Source organism: Marmota flaviventris, chromosome 7, assembly GCF_047511675.1.
Source record: "Marmota flaviventris isolate mMarFla1 chromosome 7, mMarFla1.hap1, whole genome shotgun sequence".
NCBI lineage: Eukaryota > Metazoa > Chordata > Mammalia > Rodentia > Sciuridae > Marmota > Marmota flaviventris.
The window spans coordinates 20,028,533-20,045,312 of NC_092504.1; the positions used below are offsets into that span (position 1 = coordinate 20,028,533).

Consider the following 16,780-nt stretch of genomic DNA (forward strand, 5'->3'; position numbering starts at 1 on the left):
AAGGAAGCGTGGCTGGGCTTGGCAATGCGCTTAACTTTCAGAGCTGGGAAGAAGTAGGATGGTGGCAGTGGGGGTGGGAGGAGCAGACCAGGAGTGTGAGGGGAGTGGTTTCCCAAAAGATATTGGGGCACTATTATTGGGAAAACGGGAGGTGGATCCTGGGTGCTAAAATGACAAATGCCCCTTACACCTGGGTGTTTTCTGTCATGTGATGTAAAGCATGTATCACAGCTTCCCTCTTTGCCGCGAAGACTTTTCTCCGTATCCAACAAGCTCCCGCAGGTGCCTGAGGAGCAGCCACCTCACTACACAATCATCTGTCTTCCCCGTCTGCACTCCGTAGCCCGCAGGCCTGTATCACTCATCGGCAATGGGCTGTGTTGATCATTATTTATCTTTTCATGTATATGTTCTGTGGCAGGATCCTGGAAAGCAGGGGTCACATCTTATTCATCTTGTGTCCCCCATGGCACTTTGCCTGGTGTTTGGGGCATAGCGAATAGTCTATAAATCTGCCAACAGATCAAACAGCTGATTTATATGCTTCCAGAGCTACAACAGTAGATGGTAGCTTGATTCAACTACCAAACTTCAAAGACAAAGGAAACTGTAGATCTCCTCACCATTTCGAAAAGATGGTGAAGTCTACCACGAGCTGGACGATCTCTCAGCTCGCTGGTTTAATCCTCGAATCAGTAGGCTCAGTTCACTTTTCTGGACTAAATAATGGGGTCAAGATAAATATCCCCTGTGCTTCCCAGCCCCAGCTGCTGGCATCATGTCTATCTACAAAGGATTGGGCGAAGGCCCCTTGGGCAGGTGGTGTTCAGATACAGCCCATCTGTAAGGGGCACAGGTGCAGAGGATGGCAATCACAGAAGAGGAAGCAGAAGTCTGTCCTCAGTGGCCTCCACCTAAGGCAATGAGCCAGAGCCCCATGGTCTCATCCCTAGGACTGGCTGCTGGCTCTCTGCCCTTTTCAGATCCCCAATTATCTCCTATCGTCCTCAGGAATCCTGATATCTCAGTACAGGGAACAGGGAGAGCAGGGGACCCTCAGGGAAGCCCAGGGACTTGTCTGAAGCTGTGCATGCAGCCATGGTCCCCTCACCGGTAAACTGAGCCTGCTGACTTGAGGATTAAACCAGCGAGCTGTAGAGATGGTCCAGCTCGTGGCAGACGTTCACTAAATGACAGACAAGTGGGGAAGGACAAGAGGGCGTGGTTGGTAGTGGAGGGAGTGAGGTTTGGAGGTGGTGAGTGGAGCGGTGGAAAGCGGAGCCCGGCCCCCGGCAGGGAAGAGGGCCGGTGAGATTCCGCGGGGGATGAAGCTCAACAAGAGCCCTGGCAGCAACCCAGCCCTCGCGCTCGGCCCGCGCCAGGGGCAGTCGGGCAAAGAGGGGAGGGCGGCTGCGGGCCCGAGGCCCCGCCCAGTCCCCGCCCACCCTAGGCCCCGCCCCGGCTCCACCCCGACCCCGCCCCTCCCCAGCTCCGCCTCCACCCCGCGCCCCGCCCCAAGGCCCGGAAGCGAAAGCCGCTCCGCCTCTTCCGAGCCGGGTCGCGGCCTGGGCGGGCAGAGCGAGGCTTCCGAGGGTGAGGGTGCCCTCGCGGGTCTGGGCAGCCCCCGTCGGGCAACATGTCCCGGAACCTGCGCACCGCGCTCATTTTCGGCGGTTTCGTCTCCCTGGTCGGCGCCGCTTTCTACCCCATCTACTTCCGGCCCCTAATGAGGCTGGAGGAGTACCGTGAGTGACCTCTGGCCCCAGTCACTACCCCCTTCACCCCCACCCGACCAGTCAGTTCCACGTGGTGTCTTGGAAAGAGCTGGGCTGAGTCGGGCAGAGCCAGGTTCGAACCCCGCAGCATACAGCTTTGTGACTGCGACCAAGTGGTTCAACCTCTCAGACCCTCAGCCTTCTCTTCTGAGGTGTCTCTGCACCATCAGTAGTCAGCTTTTGGGAGCTTCGGAGATGATGAGATATATGAAATCAGTCTGCACATAGTAGGTCAACCTAATGTTGATTCACATTCATAGTTAACACAAGGTTTAATATGCTATGTCAGATTAGGTGTAGGTTGGATCATTTAATTTGTACAACCTCCCTTGAAGTAGAAGTTATCACCCATTTTACAGATGGGGAAACTGAAGCCCAGAGAGGTGGTATAACTTGCCCAAGGTCACACAGTAAGTGGCAAGGCAGATATTCTAACCCAGGCTTCTGTTGCAACCTCTTCCATACACCCAGGCTGGGAATGGTGATATAGCAGGGAGGCAGATGGAACTCCCCTCATCCTGAGCTGAAAGGTGTTGGTATTGCCCTTCATTTCCATTCCCAAAGATGTTTTTGAGTGGAAATATTTCAAACCTAAGCTGCTAACCTGGTTTTTTAGCGTTTTTTTTTTTTTTTTCTCTTTTTCTTCCTCAAATCGTTTTTCAGATTGCACTGGTTTCCTTCATTTTAAGCTGGTTGCTCACATGACAATAGTGAATATCCTGGGAGTAATTTTCCTCCTTAATCATTCAAGTCCTATCATTCTAAAAGCCAAACTCTCCTTCCTTGAGACCTATACCTCAGCAAGGATTAGCACTTTGATACATCTGAAACCATCTGTCAGAGAGAAAATATTAAGCATTAGAGGCTCATTTTGTTCTCCAGGAAACCTGAATCATCTTGAAGATGGAAGAGGGCCAGCCCTGCCCCTGGAGAATATTAGTGGAGGCTGAAAGCTTGGTGATTTGAAGGCAAAAGCTCCATGTAAATGTTCGGCCCATTACAGATGCTACAGCATTTGATTTCTGGAGGCAGAGCATTTAGTACACACTCCAGTTTCCTTGTAGCTGCTTTCATCGGCCAGGTCTGAAATGGCCTCTGTACGTTCTGCTTCCAGCCTGTCTGCATGCCCCTAACTGGGAGTAAATATGGGTCTGCATAATCTGCTTCCGTTTATTTACATCCTGTAGAATTGAACTTGGGACAAAGCGTCTGCTTTGGTCCCATTAGAAAGTTTCAGAGCCAGCATCCAGCATCGTGGTGCACACCTGTAATCCCAGCAGCTTGGGAGGCTGAGGTAGGAGGATCGCTAGTTCAAAGCCAGCCTCAGCATCTTAGCAACTAAAGTTGCCCTAAGCAACTCAGTGAAACCCTGTCTCTAAATAATATATGAAAAAAGGCTGGGGATGTGCCTCAATGCCCCTGGGTTCAGTCCCCAGTTCCAAAAAAAAAACCCCAAAAGTTTCAGTTGTGAAGACTAGAGCAGTGGTTTCCAACTGGGAATGTTTTTGTCCCCGAGGACGTTTGATCCTATCTAGAGACATCTTGGTCCTCACAACTAGGGGAGGAGTGGGGGAGTGTAGTACAGGTATCTACTGGATAGAAGCCAGAATACCCTTCTGCAGTGCACAGGACAGTCCCCTGTGGCAAAGGATTACCTAGCCCCAATTGTGAAAGGTACCTTGATCTAGGGAGAATGGTTTTACCTCCACTGTTGCTGGGAGGGATGGGGAGCCAGGAGAGACTGGGTCAGGGAAGGTACTGGACAGAGACAGTCCTCGAGGAGAGTTGGTATGAACTCCTAATCTCATGCACAGAACTGTCTTGGCCACCTCTTCTACCAGCTCCCTCTGTTCCTCAGGGTTGGGGCATACTGAGGAGAAGGCCACAGTTCTTGGAAGGTTAGGGCAGGAGCCCAGTACCTGAAAACTGGATTACTAGTGAAAAACAGGATTTGAAGCCAGAGGTTGCAGAGAACAAGCCCCAGCCATGAGCTGGAACATCAGGTCACTTTGGATCCTTTGGTGGGGCCAGTTGGGGTTTGGGGAGTATGGGGACAGGAATGTTCCAAGGTCACTGCTGGAATAAGCAGAAAAGGGGAAAAAGAGTACTTGGGTAAAGTAGAGCCAAGGAGCTTTTCCGTGTTTGCCAATCAGCGGCCACTGTCACAGCGTGCCTTACAGGACTTCATGTTGACGTTCAGTGCATCCGCAGCTCCTTCATTAACTCAGCAAGACTTTGCCCAGTGTTGCATGAAGAACATGGTCAGTTCTGTAGCTGATACTCAAGTACTGCGGTGAGCACTGGGGAGGTGGCAGTTGGCCTTGGGGGTCAGTGATCCCAGACCAGAAGTGTGGTTCCAGGTTTGCTGTTCTCTGGCAGGAGCCCTGGACGTTGCTTTCAGCTTTCATCCTGTTGCATAGCGTGGTTTGTCTAAAGAGCACTTTTAGGGAACGGTGCAGATGGCTGGAACTAGAAGCCTAATTTGTTTGAATTCTAGAACCAGGCGGTGATCCTGAACATGGCCTTTTAGAAAGAACATGCATTTTAGGCATTGAGACCAGCTGGTAGTAAACTGAGAATGAAAAATCATTTTCATGACCGTGTTCATTTTTAATTTTAATTAGATGTGCATAAGCATAAAATCAGGGTTGTTTTTTTTTTTTTTGCCAGAAGAAGCTTAACTCATCCATTCCTTCATTTGGGTGACTCATTCAAGGTCACCCAGCATGTTAATTGCTGAGTGGACACCAGACCCCAACTCCCCCACCCTTGTCTGCTAATGCTTTGTCACAGTGTCTTTAAGACAATGAAACATGTTCCAGAGTCAGTCCCATTCTTGGGTTGCACCCTGCTGCCCCGTTTCAGAACAAGGTGCAGGAAATCCATTGCTGTGGAAACCTTCTTGCCTTGCAAGGGCATTTCCCATCACATGCTAGGGCTTAGAAAGTGCTCTTCATTCCTCTTACCTTATAACCAGCCGACACTCACAGACTCCAGCCTTGGATTCTCGCTGGTGTTGCGAAGCCCCCCCCCCCCCCCCAATAGTTCACAGTGTAGAAGGAGCCTGTGATTCAGGTGGCCCTTTGGCTCCCTTCACCCAGCTAGTTCACACAGCTATCGTGGCGGGTGGATTCTTCTCAGCCTCTGGCTCACAGGTGCTCTTGTGGCCATCTGGGCTCTTGGCCTCTGGTTCACACTTGCTAGTACTGCCATTTGCTCCTGTTAGCCTCTGTTCTCATTTGCTGCTGTTGTGGTGTGGTGTGTCCCTGGCCTGTGGTTCACGCCTGCTGTTAGGGCCACTTGGTTCCCCTTAGCTTCAGGTCACGCGTGCTTCCAGTTCTGGACTCCCCCGCAGCAGGGTGTGTGCCAGACACCACAGCAGAATGGGAACACAAAGTATCTTTTCTAAAAATTTGTGTTTTTAAAGGATTACTTTGAATTAATCAACATGGAACAGTCTCACTGTTGTTGGGCTTTCTTATATGTGTGTTTTACTCTTGCTTTTTTTTTTTCTAATAAGAAAAACCCAAACTAACAGAAAAATTCCAAGAATAGTACAGTAGGTTGCTCTGTCCTTCACTGAGGCTCACCAGTGGTTAACATTTGCCGCATTTGCTTTCTCCCCTGTAGGTAATACACACATGCATACAGGTATTTACACACACAGTTATAGTTACGTATGTATTACAATTACTGCTACTGTTTTGCTTAACTCTGTGAGACAAAATTGAAGACAGTGTGAGCTTTTGTTCCTAAACACTTTAGCCTTTCTAAGAACAGGGACCTTCTCTTACCTAATCACAGTAGTCTTCCAATCCAGGAAATTCAATATTGATAACAATGTTAGCATCTAATGCATATCCATATACAAATTTAGCATTTTTTCCAGTGATGTCACATTATGAGTTGCTTTATTTCAACTCATAATTGGCAGGAAAAGATGGGGGGGGGGAGAGAGATTGCCAAGGTCCTATTTTGTACCTATTTCTGTCTTCCCACTGCTCTTTCCTTCTTAGAGCACCCCTAGCTAGTAGCTCCCAGGTTGCTGAGGGAACTGGCCCTTAAATATATTGCATTTGTTTGTAGGGCTGTCAACGTTAAATATAGTAACAAGTCACACACTAGATTTATTTTCTAATATGGACATTTAATATAAGGATATGTTTTCATTTTCAAAGACTTAAAATTATTAGGTGGATTCTCTTACTACTGTATGAAATCAGCCACCTGCATGTGTAAACAACTTTAATAATAGGGCTTGGCCCTTTGACTAGAGATAAGGATTCTCAATTAAAACTACAAATCAAACCACTGCCTTAGCACCAGGGGGCAGAGTCGGGCTTGCTGAGACACCAGAGTGGGGAATTTTTCCAACCCAGAGTCCCATAGTTGGCTTTTAATCATTTCACTCAGGATAGAAACATGCTCATGACTAAAGTCAGTAATTAGCTTATTTGTCCATGCCATTAAATTCCTGGCTTTCACCATTGCCCTTTTCCTGTGGTTTTTATAAATTTGCGATTTCTCCAGTGATAATAGAAATCTGTCCACCTCATCAAGTTGTACTGGCTAAATCCTGAACGAGTTTGAGTTTCTGTCTTCCTTTTAGCATATTCTGCATTCACAAATAAGGTGTCTTTGTGTGGAATCATGAATTTACATAAGACTGCTTTGGCCTCAGAGTATTTATAAAACATTAATGGATTAAAGAACCAGCGGATGTAGATAGGATGCTAATACCTGGGTATTGCTTGGTAGGGACTGGTTGAAATGCCTGTCCAGGCCAGACTGCAGAGGTGTCTGCATTAGGACAAGGATTAGAAAGAGATTATGGTCTATTTAAAACAAATCCTCAGCCTCTTTCCAGCCTCATTAGCAGTTAGCAAGAAAGTGTGGAGACAGGGATTCCTTTCTCTTCACTTGATTCTCCATTGCATCATAAGAGGTTAGAACACAATTAGGCATTCTGTCCCTGCCACCCGAAGTTGGCTTCCTCTCATGCTTGGCAGTCTGCCAGCGTGTTTGGCGTCGCAATACCTGCTAAAGAATGTTCCGGTGTACCAGGGTGACTGCTTTTCTTAAATTTGTACATCTCAAATACCTTCTGACAATTATCTTTCAAAAGGCATCTCTGCCCTCTTTCATTATATCAGAGAATAGGCCTTTTAGATCTGGAAAATTATCGGGTTTTGTTCCTGGCAAGACTGATGACAGTGTGTGTGATCTTTTATGAGTTGGCATTTTCTCGAGCATGTTTGGGACATCCATACTTTGAGACTTACATATGGCCAGTGTGGTCGGGCTCAGTCCTACAAGGGTTACTGTCTAGGCAATGAGAACACCTTTTGTGTTATCTCAGAAAGTCTAACACCTTATCACCCACTTGTGTCGGAAAAAGTCTCTTGGCATATCTAGGTTCAGAGGGTCTTGGTTAGCCACCTGCTGCTTTCAGAGAGGTGGGAAGGCAACCAGGCCATTGTCTCTAATTGGTGTCTTCTCCCTCCCCTTCTTAGAACTGGATACCAAGATCCCCATCAGCTCCATTGCCCAGTGTTTTATTTGCCAAAGCAATACTTAGCGCTGATAAAACTATCTGGTCATTTAGGATTGGCTTTCTGTCACATCACTTAGAAGCAAGTTCAGTGAATCTTAAGACTGGGGAAAACCCTGCTTCTTGTACCTTTATGCTTGTGTAACTTTATGAGAATCCAGAGGCCAAAATAAAGAAAATAGCCTAATATTAAATAAGAGCTAAATGTGGACTAAAGAAATGCTTGTCTGTCTGATTAAAACAGAGGTCTGATTACAACATTTAATTACTATAATTTAGTAGTAAACATTCTTTGGCTCCCTGAGTCTTTCTTCTAAAAAGCTCCCATTTGTTTGTCAAGATACTTAAAATAATAAGTCTTTTGTTGTCACAGTCCTCGGGTTTATTCTCAACCACTTAGAAAGATGTGTCAGAGCTCTTGAAGCCCACAGTCATAAAATGCCCAATTTCTCTTGGCCCTGGCCTGTTGGACATCTCCAAAGAGATCAGCTTCGCCGCCTAGCTACAACGCGCTTGCTAATTGGCACAGCACCTGCAATCAATTAGGGAAGCTTCAATTATCCAAACCAAAGCCACCCACCCAAAGATTAATTTTCTGCTCTATTTCCTATCAAAAACATAGCATATTTAGCTCTGCGTCTAGTCCTTCAGTGGAGTGCGTTTTAGACATACAAACGACATCATTTTCTTGTTAATTGTACTTGTTCCTTCATTTCAGCAGCCTTCCGCTTGTAATATCACGCCCACCAGTTCTTTCAAAATTGTTCTTTTTCTGTTGTTTTGTTGCCTTTCCAAAATGCTGAGATCACAGGAAAAAGATGTTAGTTGGGAGCTTTTCTTTTGAAGTTGGGAGCTTGTTTTTTTTTTTTTTTTTAATTGAAAATACCCCATCTTTTTGCATTATAGGATCTTACTTCCACAACCTAAAAGCCTTGAGTAGCCACATCTCTGAATTTAATAACACATAAATATTGTTGCTAATTGTCCCATGTCATAGGCTGATGTAAATACAAAGATTTCTCTCTCTCCTCCTCCTGAAGAGTAATTGTTCTGTTGTGTTTCTCAGAGAAGGAACAGGCCATAAATCGGGCTGGTATTGTTCAAGAAGATGTGCAGCCACCAGGTAAACTAAAGAAAAACCAATCCAAACGGAGTCCCCCTGGTCCCTTTGTGCTGTGTGGTTTGTGTGGGCTTTGCCATGGAGGGGCGAGAAGGTGTAGAAACTAGATTGTGATTTTGCTACTTACTTCATAATAGTTGCCATTTTTTTTATAGCTGTTATCTAAGACTTCATTTTCAGATTTCACTGCAGAATACTTATTGCAAGTTTGCCGGTCCCTCTGTTGCATCTGATAAATAAGCGTAAGAATGTAACAAGTATACAGTTAAACAGGAAGCATGGGTAGCTGTTTTGCAGAAGTATTTACCATGTACCTATTTAAACCCTGCCCTCACAGGAAAATCGCATTTACTTGTGAGCTATTTTAATTGATGTGGGATTGGGCTTTATGCAAAAGCCCAAAAAAGCTCCCTTCATGGCTGAGTAGGTCAGTCCTTTAAGATGATCCAAGTTGGCTGAGAATGAGAGGTTTCCAGCTTATTAACCAAAACTCTCATAATCTGTGGCAACATTCTTTCTTTCTTTATTTGTTAACTAGGCCAGATCTGTATCTTCCTGTTATGGGGCGATTTCTGAGCTGTTTAGATGCCCCTTGTGGCTGCCGTGTGGCTGGGTGGCTTCCCAGTCATTTCACTCCTGGGTTCCAGCAACTGGCTCTTGCTCTCAGACCCCATGGGAGTCGCACTACTCAGTGCCATGGATGTCGTTTTGTTGGTTTGGATTTGAGGGGGTGCTGGGACATTTATAATATATCTTGAGATATTCATGTTTCTTCCTATAGGGTTGAAGGTGTGGTCTGATCCCTTCGGCAGGAAATGAGAAGGCCACCACCAGCTTTGATTGTGGAAGGAGACATCTGCATGCTTTTGACTCAGCATTGATAGAGTAAACCACCTCACTAGAGAGATGGCTGGAGGAGAAAGTGAAAGCTGTCAGTAAGAGGCCTGTAATAAAGACTGTGCACAAGGACTGACATTCCCTCAAGAATCAGAAAAATCCTGGAACACACTACACCATTAGGAAGGTTTTCATGACTCGGCTGACTTTGTTGCACTCTTGGAAGGCCATTCGCAGGAGATTTGCTCGTCACTGAGTCTTCATCACTAGCCGAGCTGTGCTACAAATGCATAGAACTCGTGGGCTTAAGGAGGTCCACGCCTCTTTGCCCCTCCAAATGAGAGATTTTGAACTGCCTCCTGTGGCTCTTTGAAAATGGTCAAGTTGATAAAGCTCTTTGAGGACAAGGTACTTTGTGCATTTTAAAAATACCCCATTCATCTCAACCATCTCTTGTTAAAAGATTACTCCATGTTAGAAAAAAAAAAATGCAAAGTGAATCAAACTAGACCAGTGCGCATGTGTAGAAGAAATCAGTGGTGAATTAACAAAAGTGAAAATGTGTCTATTAAAATGATTTATTTTTACTTTGCAATGGTGTATTATTTTTTCATAAATCTTTTTGTAAACTAAATTATACACCAAGAAGTACCGTTTGATTAGACATTTGTGAAGTGTTCACCTGTTTGTTTGCATTATAAGTGAACATTTTAAAGGTAAATAGCACATTTGTTGAGACAAACATTGAATTCTCTGCAGGTACCTTCCCAGGTGCTGCAGTAATGAAAGTGAGAATTGATTCTTTTTTCTTCTTTCTGCACTTCCCTCCTTCCATTCCTTTCCTTCTTTCCTTTTATTTTTAGTGTCCTGTCCTTGTGCCCTCGTAGCCCCTTATGAGATTGCATGCTTCTGAAGAGTCGTGGTGCCTTGCATATTATTGTAGGCTCTCCTCAGAGGAGATTATTGACGAGGTTAATTTTATGATTGTGAACTTAGCATTTTCTTAACAGACAACTGGCCCAATTATATAATTATTGTCAAAAAGAAATAAGATTGATATGTCCAAAACCAAAGTCATCATTTTTGGTAAGTATTCCCCAACACTTAATTGACTTGCAGTTAACAACTCAACAGAGGAAGTTGACTAATTAGGGGTACATTTGCTCTGTTTTCCTTGGAGAGGTCACCAAGAAGTTACAGAACTTAAAGCCAAACTTCTGCAGATGCTTGATATTTTGTTGTGACTAAGGCAAGTGCCTGGTACCATCTGCTTTGAAAGATGTCTAAGCTAACATGACTGTGACTTCTGCAGAGGAGAGCTGTGGGGCCTTGATTGACTGTCTTTGAGGAAACAGACCTAGATTGGTTTCCTGAGTGGGATCTTTGTCCTGGGCCTGTCTCTGCCCTTAATCCACCTCTTTGCAGAAATAAAGGAGCTGTGTGTCCTGCCCAGTCGTTTTGATGTTGGTAACAGAATCACTGTTCCTGCTGTCAGACGTGTAACTTCAGACTGTTATCCACACTTGACAGAAGCTGAGTTGTAAGAGATGCTGTTCATGAGGATTGACTGAGGGCCTTGCCAGTCATCTGTGAGTTCCCAGGTGCGCCCTGAGGATAATAATAGAAGCACTTGAGAGGTGTCTTAGTCAAGACCATTCAGGAAACAGAATTATAACACTGGTTAGGTTTATTGGCTTCTAACTTGTTTTCCAGGAGAGGCATTATAGTTCCCAAATATATTGGATCACAGACCATTTTCCACTTTACCTTCTGGGATTTTTGACAAGCAATGTCCTTTGGGGAAATCTTCCATCAAACTAGCATTTCTTCAGCTTTTTAGCCTTGGGACACCTTTTCATTCTTAAGTTTTCAGGAACTCTAAAGTGATTATTTATGTGAATTGTTATGTCTATAGATATTTACTATATTAGAAATTAATTTTGAAAAATTCTATCATTAAAAAAATATAATAACCCATTAAGGCATATTTTTGCTTGAAAATTTTCTTAAGACAGAATTTGCAAACTTCTTAAACATCTGGCTAATAAGACAGCCGAGTTCCCACATCTGCTTCTGTACCGATCTGTTGCAGTATCACCAAGTGGTCTCTAGAATACTCTGCTCTCCTAAGGGAATGAGAGCAAAAAAGACCAAAATCTTTCTCAGTACCAAGAAGATGGTCTTGGCCATGCAGATGCTCTGAAAAGGTTCCAGAGACTCCCAGAGGTCCCTGGACCATACTTTGGAGTCCAGTTTTCCCCAACACCTTGTATCTTAGGGTTTTAGTATGTCCATATTGGGGGAGGTTATAACAGGAGGGGAGAAACTGACATTTCTTATTGTTACTTTTGAAATAAAGCTTGGCCCTTTCCTTTTCAATGCCCAGAAGACCTAGATTGACTTTTTAAAATCCCACTTGGTACTTTAATCCTGTGAACATTGATTTATGTAACTTGATTCCCTCTCTGCACTGGCTGATGGGAAGCACAACCGCACTTGTGGTCCAGCTTTAACAGTAGCTACAGCTCTGTGAAATATATTTGGGCCATTGTGTTCAATTCATCCTTCTCTTTATCCTATCAGTTTCCTTCCTCTTTTCTCACTTCAGTTTTCCGTCTTATGTTTTAGATTCCCTCATTTTAAGATGTGGGAGAGTATAAGTAATATGTATTTGATCAAAAAGCCATTTATAGTTTAGTAGAGCAGATGAAGTAAATTCACAAATAAGATTAAAATAGTGCAGAATATTAAAAGTAGTTATCATCTACTAACCCTGGACATAATGCAAACCCAGTGTTGCATTGGTTCCTATTGCCAGCTATTTATGCAGCAGAAATGCGTGCCCAAGTTCACCAGCAGACATACGATAGAATGTTTATAGCAGCACTGGAGACCACCCAACCACCCACCTAGAGGACAACGAATGAATAAACGATACACTCAGGTTGAAGTACGATGCTGCAATGAGAGTGAACAAAGCTGAATGAATGAACAAAGCCAGTGACAAGACTCAGCTTTACAGCTGGAAGCCAGGGTAGTGGTTGCTCTTAGGGGAGGGGAGTGACAGGAAGTGTCGGAGGAGGTGTTCAGGGTGTTAGGTTCTCTTGTGATCTAGGAACAGGTGCATGGTCATGTTGAGTTCCTGAATATTCATAGAGCTCTGCAAATAGTAACTTTTCTAAAAACGAATTCAATTAAATCATTGAATCATTTATTCAATTAAAAGGTTTTAAGAAGAGGTGCAAAGATTGACTTTAGAAGTAAAAAGGTTGTGTCTAATCATGGAATCAGAAAACTTTCTAGGGAACCAGGTTGTTCAATGGCAAAGGGATGGCCAAGTCCTGTGGGGTTGCTGGGAAATTAGGAACACTGATATGGTCCTGTCACAATATCTAGAACATGGCAGGAGACGGATTGATGACAGCTACTATCATAGGGGCTAGCTGACATTTGAACAGATCCATTGCTCTGGTATGAGTGTGTTCCCCAAGGTTCACATGTTGGAGACTTGGTCCTCTATGAGGAAATGTGAGGTGAAGGATCCTTTAAGAAGTGGGGCCTAATAGGGGTCCCAGACATTACTGGGAGCACCATCCTCAGAAGGGGTGAAGGTACCTCTTTGGGGCTCTAAAGGTCAGTTTGAATAGTCACCTTGATTGGATTAAGAGATGCTGATGATTAAGAGGCTTCTGGGTCTGTCAGTGAAGGTGTGTCTAGGAATGATTGGCATGTGGGATAGTGGACTGAAGTGGAGACCCTCCCTAAGTGTGGGCAGCACAGTCCGATAGGATGGTGGCTTGGATGGAATGACAGTTGGAAGAACAAGGAAGCAGCTGCAGATGCAAGCTCAATTCTCTTGAACCAGTTCTTGATTGCTGCTGCGATCACCTGAGGACATCAGACTCTCGTTCCTTCACTCTTCTACAGCAGACTCTGCCAGTGATTCTCCAGGGAGTTTCTAGAAGCCTTTGGTCTCGGACTGGGGTAGCACTGTCCATCCTTCTTGTTCTGGGGCTTCAGCCTCTTGGGCTGCGTAGCTACTGGTTCCTCCAGCTGTCCAGCCTGCAGATGGCCACTGTGGACTATCCAGCTTCTGGTCAAATAAGCCAACCTAATAAGTCCTCTTTTTATAATCATAGCAACTGTTGATTCTGTTCCTGCAGAGAACCCTAATGCAGGGACTCTGAGCTCCAAGGGAGCAATAGGAGTGAGCCTGACCCTGACTCACTTTCAGGCTTCCTGTTTTATAGTATGTGCTCCAGCCATGATGCTGTTAGGCCCTCCCCAGAGGCCCTTTAGCCTAAAACTGAGCTAATAAACCTCTTTGTAAAGTTACCCTGCCTCAGATACTTGGATATAGTACAGAAAAACAGATTCGTGCAGCCATGAGAAGGTCCTGGGGCTCCGACGTGCAGTGAGAAGGCTGTAGAGTCTAAAAGTCACGCACACGTTTGAATGATGGTTTGCTTTAGGTGGAGATTTTTATGGGGTGAGTACTATACAGTGCCTCAGCTGTTACCTTGCACCTGGTGTGGTCTTGTCACGTAGTAGGCACTCAGTAATGGTGGCTCGCATGATCAGCTGAAAGAATGAGTGAGTGAATGAAAACATGGCAGGTAGGACCACATGGTGGACACCTTTATGCCGGGTTTCTGTTCTCGCGACTAAAAGGCTCAGGGGTCACTCTAGTTAAACTGGGCTAACTGGGCTGCACGAAATAACCACACAAGAGACACAAATACCTTTTTCTTTGGGGTCGCTGTGACGGCTCCTCTGACCTTAAGGGTCCGCAGAAAGAGAGAGCGAGAGCACGCGCTGACCCCTTTTATTGAGGAGAAGCTATTCAAATGAGGCAAGGGGTCAGGTTTTAGGGGGCTGAGTCTATCTTCTTGATGTCCACTGTCAGCAGATTGACTGACACCTGGGTAGGCCACACCCAAGGGCACAGTAAGAGGAGGGGACACACACAAGGCACTTCCATGGAAGATTCTATCCTAAACAGGGCAAGGGGTTATATTACAAAGGAACAGGTGAGCATAGCTTCACCCATGGGGCTGTAGCAAGACACACCCATTTCTGTGACTGAGCGCCTCAGCACCCAGCTGGGGAGTGTAACTCAGTCACCCATAAGGTTGGCCTCCCACACCTTTACATGTCAAAATGATGGTTTTGACTTAATTTAAGAGAAATGAAGTATTTTAAGTAAGAATTAAAAAAACAAAACAAAACACTTCAAAACATAGCCCAGGGCTCTCCCCACAGCTGTTGTAATGAGCTGGTAGCCAGAGCAGTTGGAGATGTGCTCCACATGAGGTAAGTACAGAAATGAAGACACACTTAGAAACTTTTGAATCTAGTAAAAACTTGGGCTTGCATTTTGTGTTTTTCTGTGTTTTCAAATTTCCAGTACAATTAAATTTTGTTACATTTTTTAGTAGTCCATGACAGACTGGTAATCAGACAAACACAAAACCGAGCTTTGGCCCATGTAGTTTGAGAGCGCTGAGCTCAAGGCTGGATCTACGAGGTGTTCCTGGGCATTCACCATTGGGGCTTGGATGTCCTGAGAGCTCACACTCTGGAAGAGTGCCCTGTGCCCGGAGGCAGCCATGTTTTGAAGCATCAGCAAACAAAAACTTATTTCTCAAGTCTCAACAGGACTCCACCACGGACAGGCAATTTCACTCTCGTGAACTTGACTCACACTGCAGAGGGCAACGATTCTGCCTGTTGGTACTGTGTGCAGCTCATTGGCACTAAGGACAGTAGGCAGAGCACCTGGGTACGCTGTGTGCTCATCTACCTTCTGGGCACCTGCAGGCAGGCATGAACCCTGCACCTCTCAGGAGCAGGGATCTCAGTCAGGAGAGGGCAGCTGGGTCACCCTTCCCAGGATCTCCCAACTGATTGACAACAGCAGAGTGACCTTCCCCCTTCCACTTAGACTCAGCTGTGTGGTCTCCCCCCCCACTGTATGGTCTGAGCACATTAAAGAGAAATGAGGACTCACTGCTTCTCACCAGACTTGGGGGTCCTCAATACAGAAACTCCAAAGCAGTCTCTTCTCTTTTTTTAAAGGAACACATTTCCCAGACTCTTAGTTACAAGCAACAGAAAACCAAATCCCAAATAGTGGTGCTAAGGGAGAATTTACTTGTATAATTGAGAACTCCAGTCACTACCAACTTTTTATTGTCACAATCATTTGTGAATGTAAAAAGTAGTTTCACTGGTATCAATAGTTTTTAAATATTTATATTTTCAAACTTCCTCTTTTAGGACTGGTTTCACAAATTGATAATCTTAGGTACATTTTTTAAAAGTATATTTTTAAAAATGTACATTTTTAAAGGTACATTAGGTACATTTTTTAAATGTACAAAAATGTTTATAGAATAACAAAAATGTGGAAATAATTGAAGTAGAGAACTATGTAAATTTGATAGTCTATGAGACAGTCCTTTTAAATTGTGTTTCAATTTTCCATATATGTTCTGTTTCTTATATTTTTAGGTGAGTATGTATTATTTATAAAGATATACATATAGTTATTCTTATATGCTGACATGGGAGCATGTGGGCTTGGAAGGATCTGAAAACATTACCAATTACCAATGAATTACCAAGAACTCCTTTATTTATTAAGCATTCATCACGTAGCTAAAAAGCAAGGGCTGGGGTTGTGGCTCAGTGGTAGAGCGCTTGCCTGGCATGTTTGAGGCACTGGGTTCAATTCTTGGCTCCACGTGAAAAAGAAATAAAGTTATTTAGATTTTTAAAAAGCAACAAAAATAATTTATACCCAGAGGCTTCAAGAAAAAGTCATTCTGTATATGAGGGAGGTTCCCTGTTTTCCCTGTCCCGGTAGCCATCCACAACTCTTTGCCTGACATTTTGTCCCCTCTGTCATGATATCACCTCTCCCATCATCTAGCCCCACTTGTGCTTCCTGGTCTCATTCTGTCTCTCTGCTATGAGTGCAGCTGACTTCATCCCCTATACCAGGAGTAGGCATGTAGTCCAAGGTTCGCCAATCAGAACACCAGGCATACTCCCGACCACGGGGATTGGATCCAGGATGAGTACAGGTTAAATTTACCTGTCCATTTGTGTGGTCAGATTAGAGGAGGGTCTCTTGTTTATCAGATTTGGAGCTATTGGCAGCCATCTCGACACCATGAGGCCAGTCAGTCTGAGACTAAAGGTAGAAAGGATCAACAGGAGACAGAAGCCTGGTCCTGACAATGTTGTTCAAATCTCCTGGATTCATTTGCATCTGAAGCAAGAATATCTCTGGATTAATAAATAAAATGAAATTCCTTTTTATACCAATTTTTTTTAATTACAACAGTATAGTCTTGACATGGCATCTCAATTTTGTATTTTACTTTAATCATTTTTCTGAAATGTATTCCACATGTTATTTCCACTTTAAATAAAAGACGTTAGGGGCTGGAGTTGTAGCCCAGCGGTGGAGCATTTGCCTTGCATATGTGA

At 44.5% G+C, this 16,780-nt stretch overlaps 1 protein-coding gene across 2 annotated transcripts; it reads left to right on the forward strand.

Moving 5' to 3' along the window:
- The first annotated feature begins 1,556 nt into the window (after positions 1-1,556).
- Positions 1,557-9,878, forward strand: Smim20 (small integral membrane protein 20). 2 transcript variants are annotated; one of them, XR_011707960.1, is made up of 4 exons: positions 1,557-1,745; positions 3,944-4,068; positions 8,393-8,449; positions 9,228-9,259. XR_011707960.1 is itself a non-coding variant. In XM_027938997.2 (3 exons), exons 1-3 carry the CDS (start codon positions 1,637-1,639, stop codon positions 9,263-9,265), a joined length of 204 nt encoding a protein of 67 aa, XP_027794798.1. In that variant the 5' UTR covers positions 1,557-1,636; the 3' UTR covers positions 9,266-9,878. The 2 variants fall into 2 exon arrangements, 1 of the variants encoding a protein (XP_027794798.1); XM_027938997.2 differs by lacking the exon at positions 3,944-4,068 and having other exon boundaries at positions 9,228-9,878.
- The last annotated feature ends 6,902 nt before the right edge of the window (positions 9,879-16,780 follow it).